The following is a 19,228-nucleotide window of genomic DNA, read 5'->3' as shown; positions in this document are numbered from 1 at the left end:
GTGTGGGTGTACTGAGTGTCTGTTAACTGTTTGTTCATATGAGTTCTGTGTGTGGGTGTAGACGGTTACCAATCAACACTGCTGTGATTAAGCACACCACACACACACCCTGAAATGATGTGAATTCTATTCCTTGGCTGCCCTGTGTCTTGTATCCCCGTGTGTGAGAGGTGTACTGTTACGATGCTCCCTGAGTCTGCCTGTCTGTAGGAGAACACAACCTCGGACTATTTAGAACTGATTTATCTTGTTTTCAAACCAGATTTCATGCCCCTAGATAGCGCCAAATTAATAACTGAGAGCAGCAATTTGCCATTGGCCTTGTATTGGAAAGTGTTTGCATGGGTGAAACATTTATAAGATGTGTCTATTATTATCATTTTGTTTCCCCGAGTGGATTCTATCCTGAGGCAAAGTTTTCCCTTGTCAGGAGGAGCAAAATGGAGTTCAAACTGTGTAGACAGGGGATGATCGAGTCTGTGTGATGACGCCTCAAAGGGCCGGCCTGTTTTCCAGGAAATCCACTCGTTCAAGTGAAACTTGGATCCTGATTACCCAGCAAACACTGGGCACACCACAGGAGGCTATGTCTCTAGGGACAATACCTAACCAGCCATCTTGCCCGGTACCCAAAAATATGACACATCAATAACATCAGCAGGACAGATGTTCAGGGCGTCAGCCGTCATGTGACTTCCAGCACTTTGTCCTCATTCTCCGCTCCATTTGTCTCCTTCCTCTCCTGGTTCGATGGGAAGTGTTTAACAAACGAGCCAAAAAGTTGCTGAGCTGTTCCTGCAACGGCACCCGTGTCTCGCCAGGGTCACGGATGGAGAGGGAACGTTCCGGCAACACGTTCTTGCTGACCCACTCACTACCTGTGCTCTAATGGGTCATATTTTAGCTCCCTTGACGGTGACAAATGGCCACACTCTAAAAGCCCTGTCCAAGGTGCTGAAACTCTGTTGATATATGGTTCAGTCCTCCTGATAAATGCCCCCCATCAGTCCGAATGTGAAGCCGATTCATCACCTCAGTGAGGTTTGTGTTAGGAATCCATATTGGATTTTTAATGAAGGAGAATATAATACAATTCTAAGTCAATAGGGTCTCCGATGCCATGCCCTCACACGTACAGTGTTAATGCACGTAAGCACACACGCACACACTCACTCACTTACACACTCCTTCCCCCTGATTGGCAAAACACGTCATCCTGCTTGAGATTGCATTTTGGTAACAATGTTAAAATATCCGCCTTCAAGGGCAGTCCCAGTAATTGTGTTTGTCCACAACACACAGTTGTCCTCTTGTATGGTTAGGCAGTGATATAGAAAGATTTATGGTTTTTGAATTTATGAATTTCTAACATTTAGTTTTTTGGGGACAACTGGATTTTACAGCTAGGGTCGAAGTCCTTTTTTGAAAGCAGTACAGTTCCATATTCATCTTTCTACTGCCAAGCTGCTTTTCAGACAATATGGCGACTCAATGTGAGAAAAAACATTTTCCTTTCAGTTAAAAGACAGCATACATTTTTTTTTTTTTATGAAAGTGTATTTGATCATAAAATGTTTAACATCATAGTCCTTGTTATTATATACTATTCTAACAAGTTTTCCCATTTTTATAAACTCTACAAGTAGAATTATGTTACGTATGGCCCTTTAATGTTACACAGCATGTATATGTTTCCTCGTGACCAACACAGACATCTCCACAAGCGGTTATAAACCACTTAGGGTTAGGGTTATAAACCACGGTTGAAGAACAGAGACAAAATAGTCTTTGTGCTGTGCTTTATTCCAGTCGCACCGCATGAATGACCAGTTGCCACGTATATCAATTTAGATACTGTGAAAGATCTGCTGCAATGACACACATTTTGTATTATAAAATAGTCTTTAGTCTGGTTTTAGCTGGTTACATAGTTATGCATGAACCCTACCGGAACCCACCCTGTCAAATTCACCGATCAGGTGTCCTTTCAAATGTCTCGAAGAGAGGGCACATAAATCAAATACTTGTGTCCATCTCTCTTCCATAATGTCCTAATCCAGTGCATTCATTTCCATGACCAAGGTTGTTGCTCACATGGAATGGTCTGGAAAGTCTACGACCGTTGCCCTAACCTTGACACCAGAAACACACAGTCCTGAGAGAGAGGAAGATGAACCATCATTAGGACCCAGCAGGGACTCAGACTGATCTTCTATCAACTTGCTGTAAAAGAACTGGCTACTCAGAGATGTGTAGATGACAGAACAAGCCACGGCGACCACCACGAAAAGCACAGCACAGACACTCATCACTATGGTGTCCCAGTTCTCACTGCTGTCAACAGGGACTTCCAGTCCTTTAGTGGTGACATTGACACAGTCCCTGTAGCCTCCCAGCTGTTTGCTCGTCACCTCCACACACACCCTGTACTGGGTGGAGGGTCTCAAGTGAGCCAGCCGGTACTCTTTCACATCAGAAGGAACCCTGGCGGTAAACGCCATGGAGGGGTGGTTAACGTGGGCGGTCATGTACCACTTTATATTAGAAACAAAACCACCAGGGTTTTTCCAGGACAGTAAAACAGAACGAGGCTGCACGGACGTGGTGTCCAACTGTAAAGACTGGTTTGAAGGTTTGGGAAAGTATCCGTCCACCACAACCAAGACGGATTTCAGGTCTGCACCGACAAGATTGTAAGCGACGCAGGTGTACAGGCCCGCCTCATGGGCACCAGCATCGTAGATGTCGAAGGTCCCCTCTGGGTGCATGTAGTACTTATCAGACACACCGTTGGGCAGCACCCTGAGCCCAGTCGGTGTGACCCAGTAGATTTCGGGCTCCGGTTCTCCAAACGCCCTGCAGTGCAGCTTCACCTGGCCCCCTTTCCTGATGGCCATTCGATCCGGAAGGCTTCCGGACGAGATGAGCGGAAGGCAGATCTCCGTCATCTCCCTGAAGTGCACCTGTCGGACGCGCTGGCCCTGGTACTCTGGGGGCTCTGCACAGAACAGCGAGTCAGGCTCCATGAAACGGACTTCAGTCCTGTTCATGTTGATCCAGCGGACGACGCAGTCGCAGCGGATGGGGTTGCTGTGCAGGCTCACCTCCCGCAGGTTTGGCAGGGACTCCACGGCCCTGTGGTGCAGGGCGCTAAGGGCGTTGCTGTTCAGCATCAGCGTCTCCAGCCGGGGCAACTTGTAGAAGGCGTCTGGGTGGATGTAGGACAGCTTGGGGTTGTTGGTGGCCTCGATCTTGGTTAGTTCGGGTAAGTTGCTCAGGGCGAAACCGTCGATGCACACCAGCTCCGGCATGCTGTTGACGCCCAGCTCCTTGAGGTGGGTCATGTCCGCAAAGTCCCCCTTCTGAATCCGCTCGATCGGGTTCTTGTTTAGATCCAGAAACTTCAGGTTTTCTGCCCGTTTTAGGGCGGCCCGTGGAACATTTTCAAACAAGTTGTCAAAGAAGGAGATGCTCTCCAAGTTGTCGAGGCCCACCAGAGTGTCGTCCGGGATCTCTGACAGATTCATCCTGGCGAGAACCAAGCTACGGAGGTTGACCAGAGGCTTAAAGTTCATGTCAGATAGCTGGAGAACAGGGTTCTCTCCGATCATGAGGATCTCCAGGGTGCGAAGAGGCTGGAACCACTCCATGTTGATGGCCGTCAGTCGGTTGGAGTTCAGATGCAGGCGTAGAAGTCTCCCTAACCCTTGGAAGGCCCTGGGACTGATGGAGGAGATCCGGTTGTGGTTGATGTAGAACTCCTGGAGGTTGGGCAGGGAAGGGATGCAGCTGTCCGACAGGGTCTGGACGTAGTTCTCCTCCATGTGCAGCGACAGCAGCTGGGGAAGAAGCCCCAGACGGATGCTGCTCAGGGACGAAATGTTGTTCTGGGACAAATCGATCTCTGTGATGTTGACCAGGTAATCCAAGGGTTCTTCCACATTGATGATGTTGTTGGTCTGTAACAACAGTACCTGTGTATCGGATGGCAGTTTACCTGGCAACGTTGCAAGGCCCAAGTCATTACAGTCCACTGTGGGAGCCTCTGTGTACATAGACCTGGGCGAGAACCAGGGTCGTGTCTCACATCGACACAAATCAGGGCAATGAGCATCCTCCTTAGAGGCCAAAACAAAGGCAGTCAGAGCTAGCTCGGCTAACAAACAAACCACAAACGCTGTCTCCTTCATCTTGGCCCCCTATTCCCTTCTGCTAGTAATTGGTCCTTATGGAGTCTGCTGTTAGCACTGTTAACTTCACAAATAAAGGTTCATTTGTTACTGCTGAGAGACAGAGTGGATTTCTGCTGACGGCTGGTCCCTAAAGATTTGGCCCTGTTGTCTTGCCGTCCTTGGCAACCAGCAGCAACCTTTTAATTTAGCCTGTGCCAGGTTGTCATGCAAGCTGGAAAGTGAAGGTCACTGTGTCCTTCAGGGAGAAGGTCTGTGGACTTTGGGAAAGAAGAAATGATCTGTCTTCATCTGGAGATGAGTCACTTTGTCTTCCATCGTTATTAGTCACTGTCAACGCTGTCAATTTTCATCTGGAAAAAGAGATGAGAAAAAGAAAAGAAAGACATTCAGTACAACCTGGGGTTATTGAGAAACACAGGAATATTGGCTTTTAGGAATATTGAGCTCCATTCATGTTCATTTCATTTTATGGCTTTCCCCTCCTTATCAGCGTCATGAGTTATGATTGACTTGACCTCATGTATATTATTTGGCAGGTTTGTGACTAATAATTACACTTTGAGTCATTTAAAATTACTGAAAGGAAAGAGTCTTAGAAAGTGTGTTTGAATTAGTTTGACAGCGCTTCTCATTTTATGCAGTAAAATAAAACTGGCAGCATCCCAGAATGGAACGAGACAAAACGAGTCAGAATAGCAAGTTTAGAAAAGCTAAAACACCAGAGGCCCCTTTCAGTGGTGCCCCAGACCTCATAATCAACAAACTTGAGACCCCAAGTCTTTACTGAAGAGAACCATCAAGGAATCACGCCACCTCAAGAGATTTTTGAATCGCCACAAAAATATCTCTGCAACTCGCTACAGGTGTTTAGTTGTGACTCTACAGCCGCCCAACATAACGGACATGCAACTGGATTCAAGATTCACACAGGCGAAGAGGTTCCTTGTCAGGTGTGCTTGTCGTCTGCTCATATTGATATTTCTATTAATACGTGACCCAGAGTGCAGAAGGTACGGCTGTGTGTTGGATGGTAGATGAATCTGTCGGCAAGGCTATCAGAGCAGGCTTGTGATGGATACTGGTTATGACAGAGCCGGCCAACAGCAGCCAGTCAAGATGCACAGGTGGAATCAAGTTGTCAAAAATCATTTTTATTTGTGTTCTTCCTTGTTTTTTCTTTGCTGGTTTTCCCCTTAAATATCTGTGGTCCAGCTTTAAGACATTCCATCTACACCTCCTTTAAAAACGAGCCGAAGAGCAAAGTATTTGTTATGTTAATTTACGGTTGTTATTAGCATGTGTGAGAGTGTGACACTCTTGATGCAGTGCTTGGTATTGTTTGCATTCATCATTGCCAGGTCCCCAGTATTCAGGGTGGTACGTGTAAACCATTAAAACTGGGAGGGGGGATGCATAATCATTGCCCTGGTGGAACTGTGCATGTATGTAAAAGTGTTTTATTCATGAAAATGACAACAATATACAGGATGTATGGAAAAAGAATGTGCATGTTAATGAAGAGAAATAGATTGAATGGTAAATACTGAAGATGCTTTTCCCTGGGTTTAGTCAACTCCCAGGAGGCTCACACAAGTTGATTTAATTTCTTCTGTTTGCTTTCACGACACTTATGCTCATTTTCCTTTTATTACTTAACGCTGGGACCCAAGCAGTGACTTGACTCGCATCTTGTCTGCACACTATTAGATCAAATGGATATTCGAGTGGAGGTATTTTCAACCAACAAGTTGTAAATAAAGTTGATTTATCTGCTGTCAGGGGAATGCTGTAGAATGTATGTAGAAACGGTTAGATATGTGTAGCGTGGTTTGCTCGTTTAAGATTAGTAATACTTAATTTCTAATAAAGTATAGTAGTTCTTGGGGCACCACCTCTGATTCGTGAAAGGGACAGAGGAAACCTTGTTTAATAGTATCGAATAATAGCACTCGTAATAATCAGTCTAATCTTAAGTAGTAAATTCTATGAAAGTAGAGCAGATCATATAACGTGAGAGATAAGCGAGTATTATACACAATGATTTATTTAAGAGAATGTAATTATAGTGAACACATACCAGACAAGTTATGGGTTAGTTGGGCTAAAGCAGTACAGTAGGCCTAAATTCTAATGAGAGCGCGCTACACAATGGTTGCGTAGAGCGCGTGTGGAGGGGAGGGGAGAAGTTGAGGAAGAGGTAGAGATAGGAAGAGGCTTTTATAGTAACAATGGACGATCAATGGAAACTGACCTAACGATGATTAAGTCAAATCATTTGTAGAATACAATCAAACATCAACAATTCAATCACAACATGCCAATATGTCACAAGTAAGAAATATTGCAAATCGCAGTTACTTTTGTCGGTTTGAAGAACGGAGTCAAATGGTTCGTTATGTCCAACGAACAGAATCGGAATCTCTCGTCAAAGTTCCGGGCGCTCAGTGAAGGTGCAGGTTAAGAGGAATAGGTTAGAGAGTGACGCGTTCACCCACAAGTTTATCCTACGAACAAGCGGGGGTGATTGTACGTTTGGGGGTTAAATACCCCAAAGAACAGGGGGTCATCCCTGTGAAGGTGACCTCTCTCATTGGTCAGTTACTTCCACCTGGGCGTTGTCCTGGGACCTGCCCAGAGGTGTGAAGTGGCTGATAGTTTTGAGTTCCATTATCTCAAATGTCCATGGAATGCTCAAACTTTAGAATATAACAATACAACGTTCATAACTGGTTTTGTTAGTATGATACAATTATTTTGATACCAAGATTGACTGATTTAACTATACCTGAAGGGAAGTTATAATCAAACATCAATTAACAACGTTCTAGGTAAATGAGACAAACACATTCTAACACATCGACTACTGTCCTTGAATTAGTGTCCATGAGCCATGTAGTCCTTTAGAAAATGTTTGTAAGTCCACACAAGTAAGTTCCTTCAAGTAATTCCTTTTGTTCTGACAATGTGAGACCATGGTCTCTGTTCCTGACCCCATGCTGGGTCAGGAATTTGAAGCTCCTACTCTGGGAGATAAGGACAAAAGGGGAAGGACCCTTCCCTTGTCGGGGGTAGGGGAAGGTGTGGATGGTACCATGCTTTGTCTGTGGACTCTCTGCTACATATCCCCCTGCTGGCAACGTCCGATGACTCGACGTCGTTGGGCTGTTGGCACGTAAGAAGAGCAGAGAAAAGACAAACACGACAGTACGATAGCATTTCTACTGGACACATTGGCATGAGTGGACTCTAAACAAGGCAGGAATCAATGGGGCTAACTTAGGTCCTATTAATAAGTTTCTCTAGGTTAAGGTCCTATGCCAAAAATTGAAAGGAAAGAAAGAGAAAAAGAAAGGAGAAAGAAATAAAAAAAATAAAAATAGAAATACAAAATAATAAAGTGGGAGTGGGCTTTGACTTCCTGGAGTCATAGTCGTATTTGTAAGGGGCCAGGGTAGTTTGCTCATGAGGCATTGTAGCATATTATTGTGGTCAGTCATGTTGGGTGTCTGGTACCGATTTATTTATTTTTGGTAAATTGGTGGAGCCATATTTGTCTTGTGACGGTATTTGGCTATTGTTTTGGTTTAAGGGAAGGTTAGTTTTGTGAACTTTGAGGCACTTGGGCAAGGCACCTGTTGTGCACTTGTTTCCTCAGCAGTTTGACAGGGTCAGGTTGCTGGTATAAAGCCAGGCCAGGGCTCTGTGCATGGCTTGTTGTCCGCGAGTAGTGGTGGTTTCTTCCGGGGTTTGTGCCACCTTGTCACCGCTGGGGTGCTTCTTCTGGGATGCTTATCGGCCATAGTAGGTCTTCCTACTTTCTGCGCTCTCATCCAGTTTGCATCATGTGACTTCTTTTGGACCTGTGACGCTTCTCGTCGTAGGTGGGTTTCTGCTGGTACCCGTCGGTCATGGCGTTTTGCTGATTCTCTTCGAACCTTTTGTCTCAATGGGTGAGTGGCGTAGCTCTGGGGCGGTCTGGAGTGGCCATCTAACCCATGGATCGGGTCCTCTTCTGATAGATGTGGGTCAGACGTAGGATGTCCCCCCCTTCCACTGTGAAGACTGTGTTGTGGACTTCAGGGTGAGGCAGTGGATAGGGCTTCTTGACGTTGGTCCACATCTGGTTTCGTTTGAAGTCAATGAGGGGTTCCAGTCTGTTGAGTAGATCGTGTCCAATCAGCAGTTTTTCGGTCTCAAGCGGAGAAACATGTACGGGGTGGATTAGGGACATTTCCCCGAACGTTAGCTTCAAGTAGAGTGTTTCTGTGACTGGAGCTTTGTTTTGGGTGAAGCCTGTGATGTTAAACTCACTATTTTCACTTGTAATCCATCTTCTGTTTGACCTGGCTATTCCTTTCAGCTGGGCGGCCAAGGTGGGTGCAATAAGGCAGATTTCTGCACCCGTGTCCAGCAATCCTTCACAGGGTACTTCATTTTCAAGTGTGACGGGGACATAGCTTCGGTGAGCTCTTCCTTTTCTGGAGAGCTTACCCAGAAATGTGTGTAACTGTGGCGCTTGTTTGTGTGTTGTTTCTGGAGGTTGTCTTCTTGTGGGTTTGTGCTGTTTTTGGGTCCTCTTTCCTTTTTCCCATCCAATGAGGGGCACTTGAGGTGTGTTATTCGCGTTGGGGCCTTCTAGTCATGCCGATTTCGATTCTTCTTTCTGGTTTGCGCTTTCCATGTTCCTAACTAAGGCAGTTAGGGTTTTCTTTATGATTTCCATGTCCTTGTCACGTTTATCTTGTTTTTGTTGGTACTCTTGGCGTTTGTTTGAATAGTTTTGTGCCTGATGGGGGTGTTGTTTGTTGTCGTAGTTGTTATTGGGTTGTCTGTTGTAATTGCTTTGATATTGTTCGGGTGTTGTTGAGTGGTCTTGTGCATTATAGGAGTGTTGCGTGTAGGCAGGTCTGTGTTCGTAGGGTTTTTGGAGTTCTCTTCCTTCTAGTTGTAGGTGTGAATTTGATTCCACCACATAGACATTTGGTTCCTGAGGTCGGTTGTTGTTCGCCCAGGATTTATATGCCATGTCCCTTATTTGCAGAGCCGTCATGGTTTCCTGGTCCGCGAAGGTCATCATAAAGGGTCGTATGGCTTGGGAAAGGTTGTTTATAAACATTGATTTGAACATGGGAGTTTCTTCTCCTCCGGGTTGATTCTCTGTTGTAAAGAAAGCTTTCCGGAACCTCTCATAGAATATTTTGGGGTTTTCGTTAGTTTTTTGTCTTGTGTGCATGGCGGTAGTGCAGCCAGAGCTTTTAGTCTCTGAGTGCCACGCTTTGAGGGTACGGCAAGCCATGTCGTAGCTGTCGCGTTCTCCTTCTGGTTGCCTGTCAAGCAGGGCTCTGATTGAGCTGGAAGAAGTGTTTTTCAGTAGGTACAGCTTGTCCGCGTCTGTAGCTGTCGGCAGGCGTTTCAGATTATAGTTTAGTTGGTCCAGATACATTTCAATGCTCTGAGTGGGATTTTCTGGATCGAACTTTTCAATGTGCCTGCTTACTTTCGAGAGCAGATCAAGGGATACTGCCGGTTTTGATTCTTGCCACTTTCTTGGATTTTGCTGATGGGTTGAGCGTGAGTCTTCACCATCATCCCATCTGTCTGGGGCTATGCTGTCAAGGCCTTGTTCAGGTTGGAATTGATGCTCATATTCCTGGTCCTCGCGTTGTCTGCTCAGCCGGTCTGCATCTTCAAATCTCCGTCTCCTGCCGGTGTTCATATCATCTGTGGAATGGATTTTGGCATTCGCTGCATCTAGCTTTTGGGTGGTAGATATTAGTTTCCTATTTGTTTCATACCACTCGTCCTTTATTGTCTCACGGGCCGCTGTGAGACATTTGAGATCATTGTCCAGGCGTTGGATCTTCTTTTGGAGAGTGTTGTTCTCTTGTTTTAAATCTTCGTATTGTGATATTCTTTCATTCGTTTCATTCAATACCCTAGCTGTGTTTGACAGTAGTGATTCTGTGTCGTCCTTGCTTTTCTGAACCCCCTGCATTTCGTCTTTCAGGTTTTCTAGTTCTTCAGCAAGTTCCTCGCTTTCCCGTTGCAGCGTCTCTCGTAGTTCTCGTTCCTTTTTTTCAGCCTTGAGGGCATCCTTGAGGGCTATTTTCCGTTGAGTTAGCTTTGTTTTAACTTTTTGCAGTTTTTCGACTAGGTTGCTGGTTTCCTGTTCCTCAGCTGTCAGTTTGAGGGCATCTTTGAAGGTTGAAACCTGATGCGTTAGCTGTGCTTTAGCTTTTTCGAGTTCTTCGACTAGGCCTCTGTTGTCCTGTTCCAGACGTTTTCGTTTGTCCTTTTCTTTTCCTTTCGCTTTGAGGGCATCTTTGAGGGTGCTATCTTGTTGCGTTAGCTGAGTCTTAGCGTCTTCTAGTTCTTCGGCTAGGCTGCTGGCTTCCTGTTCTATTTGTTCTCGTCGATCTTGTTCTGTTTCTCTTGCTATGAGGGCCTCTTTGAGGATTATTTCCTGTTGTATCAGTTGTGTTTCCTGTTCCGTTAGCTGTGTGTTAGCACTCTCCAGTTCTCTAGCCAGGTCGCTTGCTTTTTGTTCCAATTGTTCTCGGCGCTGTCGTTCACTTTCTGTCGCTTTGAGAGCATCTTCTTGATCTCGAAGAGCTTGTGCCCATTGTGTTTTGACATCCGCAATTGATAACCTGAGTTGGGCAGCATAGTTGAGACCGAGGCTGGATAAGCATTTGATGGTTTGGGACTTGCTCAATGTTTGACCCACATTTTCTGCAACTACTTCCAGGGTTTTCCTGGCGATCTCCTCAAACGGTAGACCGGTCAGAGTTTCCACATATTTGGGGTTTTCTTTTTCTGATAGGTAGGCCATCAATTTCTCAGCTTCCGTGAGGTGAGACATGATTAGTTAACTAAGGATGTATTTGGCTAATTGAGGTTATTAGCACAATGCTATTGTGGTAAAGTTCTTAGGCACTTTAGTTTGTAGTGTTTTTTTTTTTTTTTTGTAAAAAAAAAATTAAAAATTAAAAAATATTAATAATAATAAAAAATTATATAATATTAATTAAAATCAGAAATTAATATTCAAAGATTAGCAATCCAAAAGTGAAATTAATATTCAAATTAAAATTAATATTAAGGTTAACTGGCAGATCAAATCACAGATAATGAACCAAATTGCTGCTGCATCTTTGATGTAGCTTTAAATTGGGCAAGGCTTTACATTAATGTCGAATTGAATGTAAAACAGTGAAGCTTTTCCGAAAGCTAGGGTTTATCAATTTAAGAATTGTGTAACAATTTGTGGCAGTAGGCTGCGTTGTTTGGCTACTTCGAAACAAAAGTCCTTTTGGACTGCTCGCAGATATAGTGGGCAAACTAAAAATAATACACTTTACGTTTAATTATTATTTAGTGACTGTGTTAAAGTTGGTACTGATGAGGGGTAAATAGAATTACAGTTCAGGATGGTCAACAGCGCCGATATTCTGACAACTTTCCACTTTTAAGTGCGCGGAATGAAATCAAATTACAAGTTTTGCTGACGAAGCGTAACTATTTCCGGTTTAGCAAACAATAAAAGTCCTTAAATAAGCAGCGTCCACTGTCTCAATAATTATTTTACTGTTACTTTATTGATTCCAGAAAGTTGAGTGTTTACATTAATGTTGAATTACAAGCAAAACAAAGTGAAGCTTTATTTAAAAAGCTATGTTAATCAATGGCCAATTGCTTAACAATATTGAAGCCTATAGCTTAGTAGAGAACTGCGAAGTGTCTTTCAACATAAAAGTCCTTTAGGACTAAACCGCATGTCTGTTTCCTAACGAGACATGGAACAACTTAACAGTTGCAAGGTTAATTCGCTTAACCCAAAATAGTAAACACTACTAAGATACACCTTCAGAAGCGTGTATGGTACCAATATAAGTAGTGGTTACGACCCGTCAAAAGGTTCTTATGCCTTCTCTTGGAAGCGCTGCCTTCAAATTTACAAAATGAAATGAAACGGGACGCCGTGTCACTGCGCACGCGCGTACCTCCGCTCAATCCTAGCTCAAAGCTAGATAGCAACCACAAACATTCAGTTGTCACGACAAAGCCAATTCAATCAGTAGTCAGTACACAGCGCAGTATTCAAACAGTGTTTAAAACTGTAGCTATTTGGGGAATAGTTAAATACAACGGACGTTTATTTAACCAAAAGGGTGGGAGGGTGGGTTCTGTTTCAGACGGAAAATCTCAGTGATAAATCGCTCGTTTTAATCTGTTTCAAAGCCTCGCACGGGGCTCCAGTATGTAGCGTGGTTTGCTCGTTTAAGATTAGTAATACTTAATTTCTAATAAAGTATAGTAGTTCTTGGGGCACCACCTCTGATTCGTGAAAGGGACAGAGGAAACCTTGTTTAATAGTATCGAATAATAGCACTCGTAATAATCAGTCTAATCTTAAGTAGTAAATTCTATGAAAGTAGAGCAGATCATATAACGTGAGAGATAAGCGAGTATTATACACAATGATTTATTTAAGAGAATGTAATTATAGTGAACACATACCAGACAAGTTATGGGTTAGTTGGGCTAAAGCAGTACAGTAGGCCTAAATTCTAATGAGAGCGCGCTACACAATGGTTGCGTAGAGCGCGTGTGGAGGGGAGGGGAGAAGTTGAGGAAGAGGTAGAGATAGGAAGAGGCTTTTATAGTAACAATGGACGATCAATGGAAACTGACCTAACGATGATTAAGTCAAATCATTTGTAGAATACAATCAAACATCAACAATTCAATCACAACATGCCAATATGTCACAAGTAAGAAATATTGCAAATCGCAGTTACTTTTGTCGGTTTGAAGAACGGAGTCAAATGGTTCGTTATGTCCAACGAACAGAATCGGAATCTCTCGTCAAAGTTCCGGGCGCTCAGTGAAGGTGCAGGTTAAGAGGAATAGGTTAGAGAGTGACGCGTTCACCCACAAGTTTATCCTACGAACAAGCGGGGGTGATTGTACGTTTGGGGGTTAAATACCCCAAAGAACAGGGGGTCATCCCTGTGAAGGTGACCTCTCTCATTGGTCAGTTACTTCCACCTGGGCGTTGTCCTGGGACCTGCCCAGAGGTGTGAAGTGGCTGATAGTTTTGAGTTCCATTATCTCAAATGTCCATGGAATGCTCAAACTTTAGAATATAACAATACAACGTTCATAACTGGTTTTGTTAGTATGATACAATTATTTTGATACCAAGATTGACTGATTTAACTATACCTGAAGGGAAGTTATAATCAAACATCAATTAACAACGTTCTAGGTAAATGAGACAAACACATTCTAACACATCGACTACTGTCCTTGAATTAGTGTCCATGAGCCATGTAGTCCTTTAGAAAATGTTTGTAAGTCCACACAAGTAAGTTCCTTCAAGTAATTCCTTTTGTTCTGACAATGTGAGACCATGGTCTCTGTTCCTGACCCCATGCTGGGTCAGGAATTTGAAGCTCCTACTCTGGGAGATAAGGACAAAAGGGGAAGGACCCTTCCCTTGTCGGGGGTAGGGGAAGGTGTGGATGGTACCATGCTTTGTCTGTGGACTCTCTGCTACATATGTTATGTAGCAAAACTTTTAAATCCCGCTTTGCAGTTAAAGTTCAAGTTTATCTCTCTTTAGCGTCACGTTTTAGTTTTTTTGCAATACCTATTCTATAATACCTGCTATACTTTATATGGTTATTTCTGTTTACTTGTGATTTAGCCACAGGAGTTGCAATTTGAGTCTGTATAATTCTAACTCAATGCTGCGGTTGGATAATACAACTTGAAAGGACTAGAATCTGTTGTTGCTGTAATATTTCTTTGCTTGGTTACTCAGGGTCTTAACATGGAAAGTCAGAGTCTATGGTATCAGAAAATTACTCATTGTGTGAAGGAGTCTGGAAAGGCGACCTCCATAGACTCATTTGGGTTGTAGAAGCTGTCCACCTCTTAGGAGATAGTGTGTTGGGTCCCGTTCACTTCAACTGACACACTGCTACCTCTGCATCTTAAACATAAAAAAAAAAACCTGTATTTAGTTTATTATTTAGTTTAACTTCGTGTAGTAGTCCTCCTGTAGTAACAGACACGCGAGCTAAAGTGGTGAAAATCTGTCCATTTCCGTTCAGTTTAACCCCACAGCGGTGCGAACAGGGGGCACTTTTTCTTAAGTGCTGAATATTGACATTCTCCAAATGGATTAAGAGGGTCCAGACATGAAATATTTGTGTGTTCATTCCTACGGTGTAACATGGCCGAACCTATGAGAGTCTTTTACGTTCCTCCTCTCCTAATGTTACTCCTCTCCTAATGTGCCAGACGTCTCATAAAGTGGCCCCATTCCACCATGTTTAATTCAACAGCTGAGAGTGAAAAGCAGGCTGTCCCTGCCACGCTTGCAGCCACCCTGCCTGCCTGCCTGCCTGCCTGCCTGCCTGCCTGTCTGTCTGTCTGTCTGTCTGTCTGTCTGTCTGTCTGCCTGCCTGTCTGCTGGTTAGCTGGGTGGGTTTGGTGGAAGTCGTGATGAATGGAAGATGACACCACTGTCACATTATCCTGGTATTGTGACAAAGCCGAAAGACCCCAGCCTTGTCGATTCTGCGAATCGAGCCTAAAGAATCCCTCCGTCTAGGCCGGGGAGCTGGATATAGGACGAGAGCTTGTTTACCAGCGTGACAAACAAAATGGAAGGTGTATATTGTGACCACTTAAGACCTGCTGAGGACAAAGTGATGTTTTATTTGTGCCTTAATGTACCCTGGACAGCTACATTTCTTGCGATGCAATCCCTTTATGAGTGTCCAATGTTATTCACGTCCTGCTGTGGCTATGAAAGGCTTAAGTGCTGCACTTTGCAGAGGAAACCCCTACATGCATTTACTTAAATGTGGAAAAATATAGCCTTATGTTCCCATCCACAGATGCGTAAATCCAATATATGTAAAAAGACTACAAATGTCTATATATAAGATACAGTACTGTGCAAAACTATTAGGCACAAATAAAAAATAAATAAAAAGTAAATAAAAAATGCTTCAAGAAATAATTAAATGAAAATAAAATGTTCCTCAACACTTTTATACTGCTGCATAAATACAGACCCCCAAAAAACGTATTAAGAATGTTTGTTGTCCCTAACACTTTCCCTAAGACTGTGAAAAGAAGGTTGTCTTTTAGGAACCAATAGTCACAGTAACATCGCGCAACTCACTTGTGAAATACGGCATGTTTCTGCTTACTAGCCTACCTAGCTGTCAACACCTGTGCTGTGCTGTAGTGTGTTAAGCAGTCTCAGAACCACCTTTACCACCTATATCCCCCAAGAGAATTATCGATTCTCTATCTCTCTCCTTGTATCTCTCTCACTCTTTTCCCTCCCTCTATCTCTCGCTCTCTTCACCTCTCTCTTTTTCTCTTCCCCATCTTTTTGTTTTACTCACTCTCTCACCACCTATCCGCCTTGTGTCACATGCTAGTCTTAACTACATAAGAGGTCACGCCGTGACGTTGGCCTCGTAGGGGTGAGGTAAATGGAGTGAGCTAACTTACCCCCTTCTCCCAGCCCTCCCAATCCACCCCTCATTGATTTACCATTAAGTCTGTCTAAGCTAAAAGTGTGCTTTCAGCAGGGACCCTACCGTCTTTGTGTTCCCCACAATTGAACCGGCGACACGGCCCTACCACCCACTTTCGGGTCCTCTGCCACCCACCCTGCAACTACACAACCTGCATTAGTGATGCTAGCCCGGTGCCTGTCATTAGCGTTAGCTGTATGGCTACATTCATTAGCACGGCCCACTGTGTGGCTCACATCCATAATGAAATCTGGAGAGGAGCTCTTCCCCTTACATCTGCTCCACGCCGCCTGCAAATAAGCAGCAAGTCAACAATTAATTAGGGATCGATGTTAAGCTGTCAGAACCCTCCGGCTTAGCACCCCACTCCCGCTCCACCGCGCTCACCGGCTTTTGACTGTTCTGGAAGACGCGCACCTCGTAACCGTAACCATGGCCTATCTATTGATTGATGATGTTCCTGGGGTGCCTGTATACGCCAGGCAGGGTTGTTTGCTGTGTTGTAGGCTAAAGGATGGGGGGCACTTGTGCTCGTATTTAATTTTAATTTTTTTGTTAACCTTGAACAATTAAGACTATAATCAAGACAGAATGATGCAGAGGTAGCTATGACACGCATTCACCGGGAACTGTTTTAGATGACACTTTATTCACAACGTTTTTGTAGAAGAACCTGCATGGTTCTACAGTGCTGAAAAACACACAATCATTCCCAGGTAAGAGTTGCAGCGGCACATATCTGCCAGGGATGAGTTTTCCCCAGTGTATCAAATCAATCTTTGTTTAGCAGCCCTGGAGTCGCGTGTGCTGTGCCATTGGTATTCTCAGCGTTGCATGTCAACTCGGCCTTTTACAGAGCGTGGATTCGCAGGTATTTTGAAATTCTACTGTAGTTATTGGTCCATGACCAATTTGAGCTGCTGTTTCTTCTAAGCATAAATTGTTGACTGCTTTGTAGTGAAGCAGCGTAGGCAAAATGGTCATCTTTTTAATCAAGACACACTGATTCATCTCATTACATTGCTATCTTTGTCTGAGAGACGCAAAAATATCATTTTAACCGTGAGAATAGGAAATTGACGTATTAGTTGTTGGACCCTTGAGAAATAATGACAATGCCTCTTTCAAACTCTCCATTACTGGCACTGATTTAGCACGATATTATGCATTTTTGCAGGCAATAAAAAATTGAACGTTAACTGTAGCGTAATTTACCCCAGGAACGTGCTGTTATTTCCCCTCGTTGTGTTTGACCTCATTGAGAAATTTTGTTTAAGTGCTAAACTAGGTCTGCACTCTGAATATGCCTGTGTGAGATGTTGTTAATTATGAACAAGACCTAAATACAGTCACAGTGATGAGGAGAGGGAGGGATACAGGGAGAGGGGGAGGGAGCATGTTCTGGTAAATTAGGCAGGCAGTGGTGGGAATATCTGTTCCTCTGGTTTGGAGAGACTTCCCTGCATCCCAACCCTTCAATGCTCAGCTCCTACTGACCTGTCTGTACTCATCCTTACATTCCCAACAGGAAGGAGAATATTACTTTCCTCCCGTGTTTGTTCACTGTTGAGTCATACAACAGAACCAGGTGAGACCATGCACAATTTGTCAGCCGTGCTTTCACCGAAGATCTATAGGAATTATTTTACTTCTGTTAAACCTCGTTGAATTCATAATTTTTTGTTATTATTGTTGTCAATCCATTTGTATTTTGTTTGATTTTTATTTTTTACCTCGAGGCTACAGGTGGACTGCATACCTTGACAGTTTTTTTTCTTTGTCCTCCAAGACCAGTAGTCTTTCTCCCAGTGAAACCTGTAGAGCATTTCTTCAGATAACACTGCCTCTCTTCCTCTCAAGCTACAAACAGCCGGATCGCCCTGTCAGTTTCAGTGAGCGACAGCTCATCCCTGAGAGAGACCTGGGAGATGCAAGGCAGCCCTGGCCCTCAAACATCCGCAGCCTTCACCGTTTCATCCAAACCTGCGACAAAATCCCTGTCTTGAACAGCCTTGCCTCGCTCTCAGCCAAGCCTCCCACATTACCGCAGGCAGTGCCTTCTGCTAACTCCTCACACACACACACACACACACACACACCAAGCTGTGCTCAAGGACTACCGCAGTGCCACACTAAAGCATCACCCACGGCCCTCCAACACAGTACACATGAGTCATAGCCACAGGAACAGACCAGATACAAGAGCCGCCTAACTCTTACCCATGTGTCCCAGCACCCTGACTCCCGGAGCAGCAGGTATTCCTGGCATGGCTGCAGCAGTGCCCCTCAGTCCTGCGCCCGTCCGGACAAACAGCGACACACAGCCTCTCCTGTCCCGTGTATTTCCAGGAACGTGCGTCTTCTTTCCCCGTTCGCCACGATACTGAGGACGAGAGAGCGAGATGGAGAGAGCAAGCGAGAGAGAGGGAGAGATGGGTAGCTCTTGCTCCGGTCCTGTTCCACTGCACGCGCGTGTGTGTGTGTGTGAGAGAGAGAGAGAGAGAGAGAGAGAGAGAGAGGGAGGCAGAGAGAGAGGGTTGAGGAGGAGGAGGGGAAGTCAGGGAGGTAAAGTGTGACTCTCCTGGTTGTGTCTGTGCCTGCTAAAGATGCGTGGTGCGGAGCAGTGCAGTGGGGCGGGCGCCTCGCTCAGTCTCTCCCTCCTCTTCTTCAACGCAGTTTGAGATCAGATCACTCAGCTGATCAACCATCACTCTATCCCACTGCTGCCTGCCCCTTCGCCATTAATAACTACACACACACACTCACAAACACACGCCCACACACACACACACACGCGCGCGCGCACGCATAAAGCCTCCCCTGAGACAGGCCAATCACTGTTCAGCTCCCGGGCTCTGTTCTTGGAGCTGCGGGTGAGTGTGATTGGCTGAGCTGCCTGTCAATCAGTCATGATCCCCTGTATGCTGTAGGCAGAGAGAGAGAGAGGTGGGTGGGTGGGTGGGTGGGTGGGTGGGTGGGTGGGTGGGAGGGAGGGTGGGTGGGTGGGACGAGCAGGGGATGAGCCAGAACAAATGTGTGTGTATACGCAGTAGAGAGGGGGAGAGAGGGAGGGAGTCATTGTGTGGGAGGGAGGGAGGGAGTCATTGTGTGTGTGTGTGTGGGAGGGGGAGGGAGGGAGGGGGTCAAAGAGAGGGAGGGAGGGAGTCAGAATGGATGTGGCTTCTTATTAAGACTGGCGTTTGTGTTTGATTCTCCCGGGGTTTGAAGGCAACGTTTAACAAACTGCGGTTTCTCAGGGTCATTATTGAATGCCTTCGTATAAAGGTCCCTCATTTGGCTCGAGTCGTTCCGCCTGCACCCCTCTGTGTGTTTGGCTCTCTGCTCTCCTGACATCCTGACATCTTTCACAAACCAGTGGATATGAAAGAAGCCCAAGAATTATTATGCCAGTCAAACTATTGATCGTAGCCTCAGAAAAGGAAACGTACAGAAAACCAACACATCTTT

General features: G+C 44.8%; 2 protein-coding genes across 2 annotated transcripts in view; one reads left to right on the top strand and one right to left on the bottom strand.

The window, feature by feature from the left end:
* Nucleotides 1–19,228, top strand: part of immp2l (inner mitochondrial membrane peptidase subunit 2) — a 78,856-nt gene that overhangs the window by 49,281 nt on the left and 10,347 nt on the right. The window lies entirely within an intron of this gene.
* On the bottom strand, nucleotides 1,702–4,587 carry lrrn3a (leucine rich repeat neuronal 3a). The gene has a single exon (XM_084673015.1). It carries the CDS (start codon nucleotides 4,188–4,190, stop codon nucleotides 2,091–2,093), a length of 2,100 nt encoding a protein of 699 aa, XP_084529141.1. The 5' UTR covers nucleotides 4,191–4,587; the 3' UTR covers nucleotides 1,702–2,090.

The sequence above is a fragment of the Hypomesus nipponensis genome, chromosome 14 (genome assembly GCF_054491055.1).
Source record: "Hypomesus nipponensis isolate SF chromosome 14, ASM5449105v1, whole genome shotgun sequence".
Classification (NCBI taxonomy): domain Eukaryota; kingdom Metazoa; phylum Chordata; class Actinopteri; order Osmeriformes; family Osmeridae; genus Hypomesus; species Hypomesus nipponensis.
The sequence above is the reverse complement of the archived record's forward strand: the minus strand, read 5'-3'. Positions and strand labels throughout refer to the sequence as shown.

Coding starts and splice junctions, on each gene's coding strand:
- lrrn3a (XM_084673015.1), bottom strand. CDS start 4,190: ATGAAGGAGACAGCGTTTGTGGTTTGTTTGTTAGCCGAGCTAGCTCTG.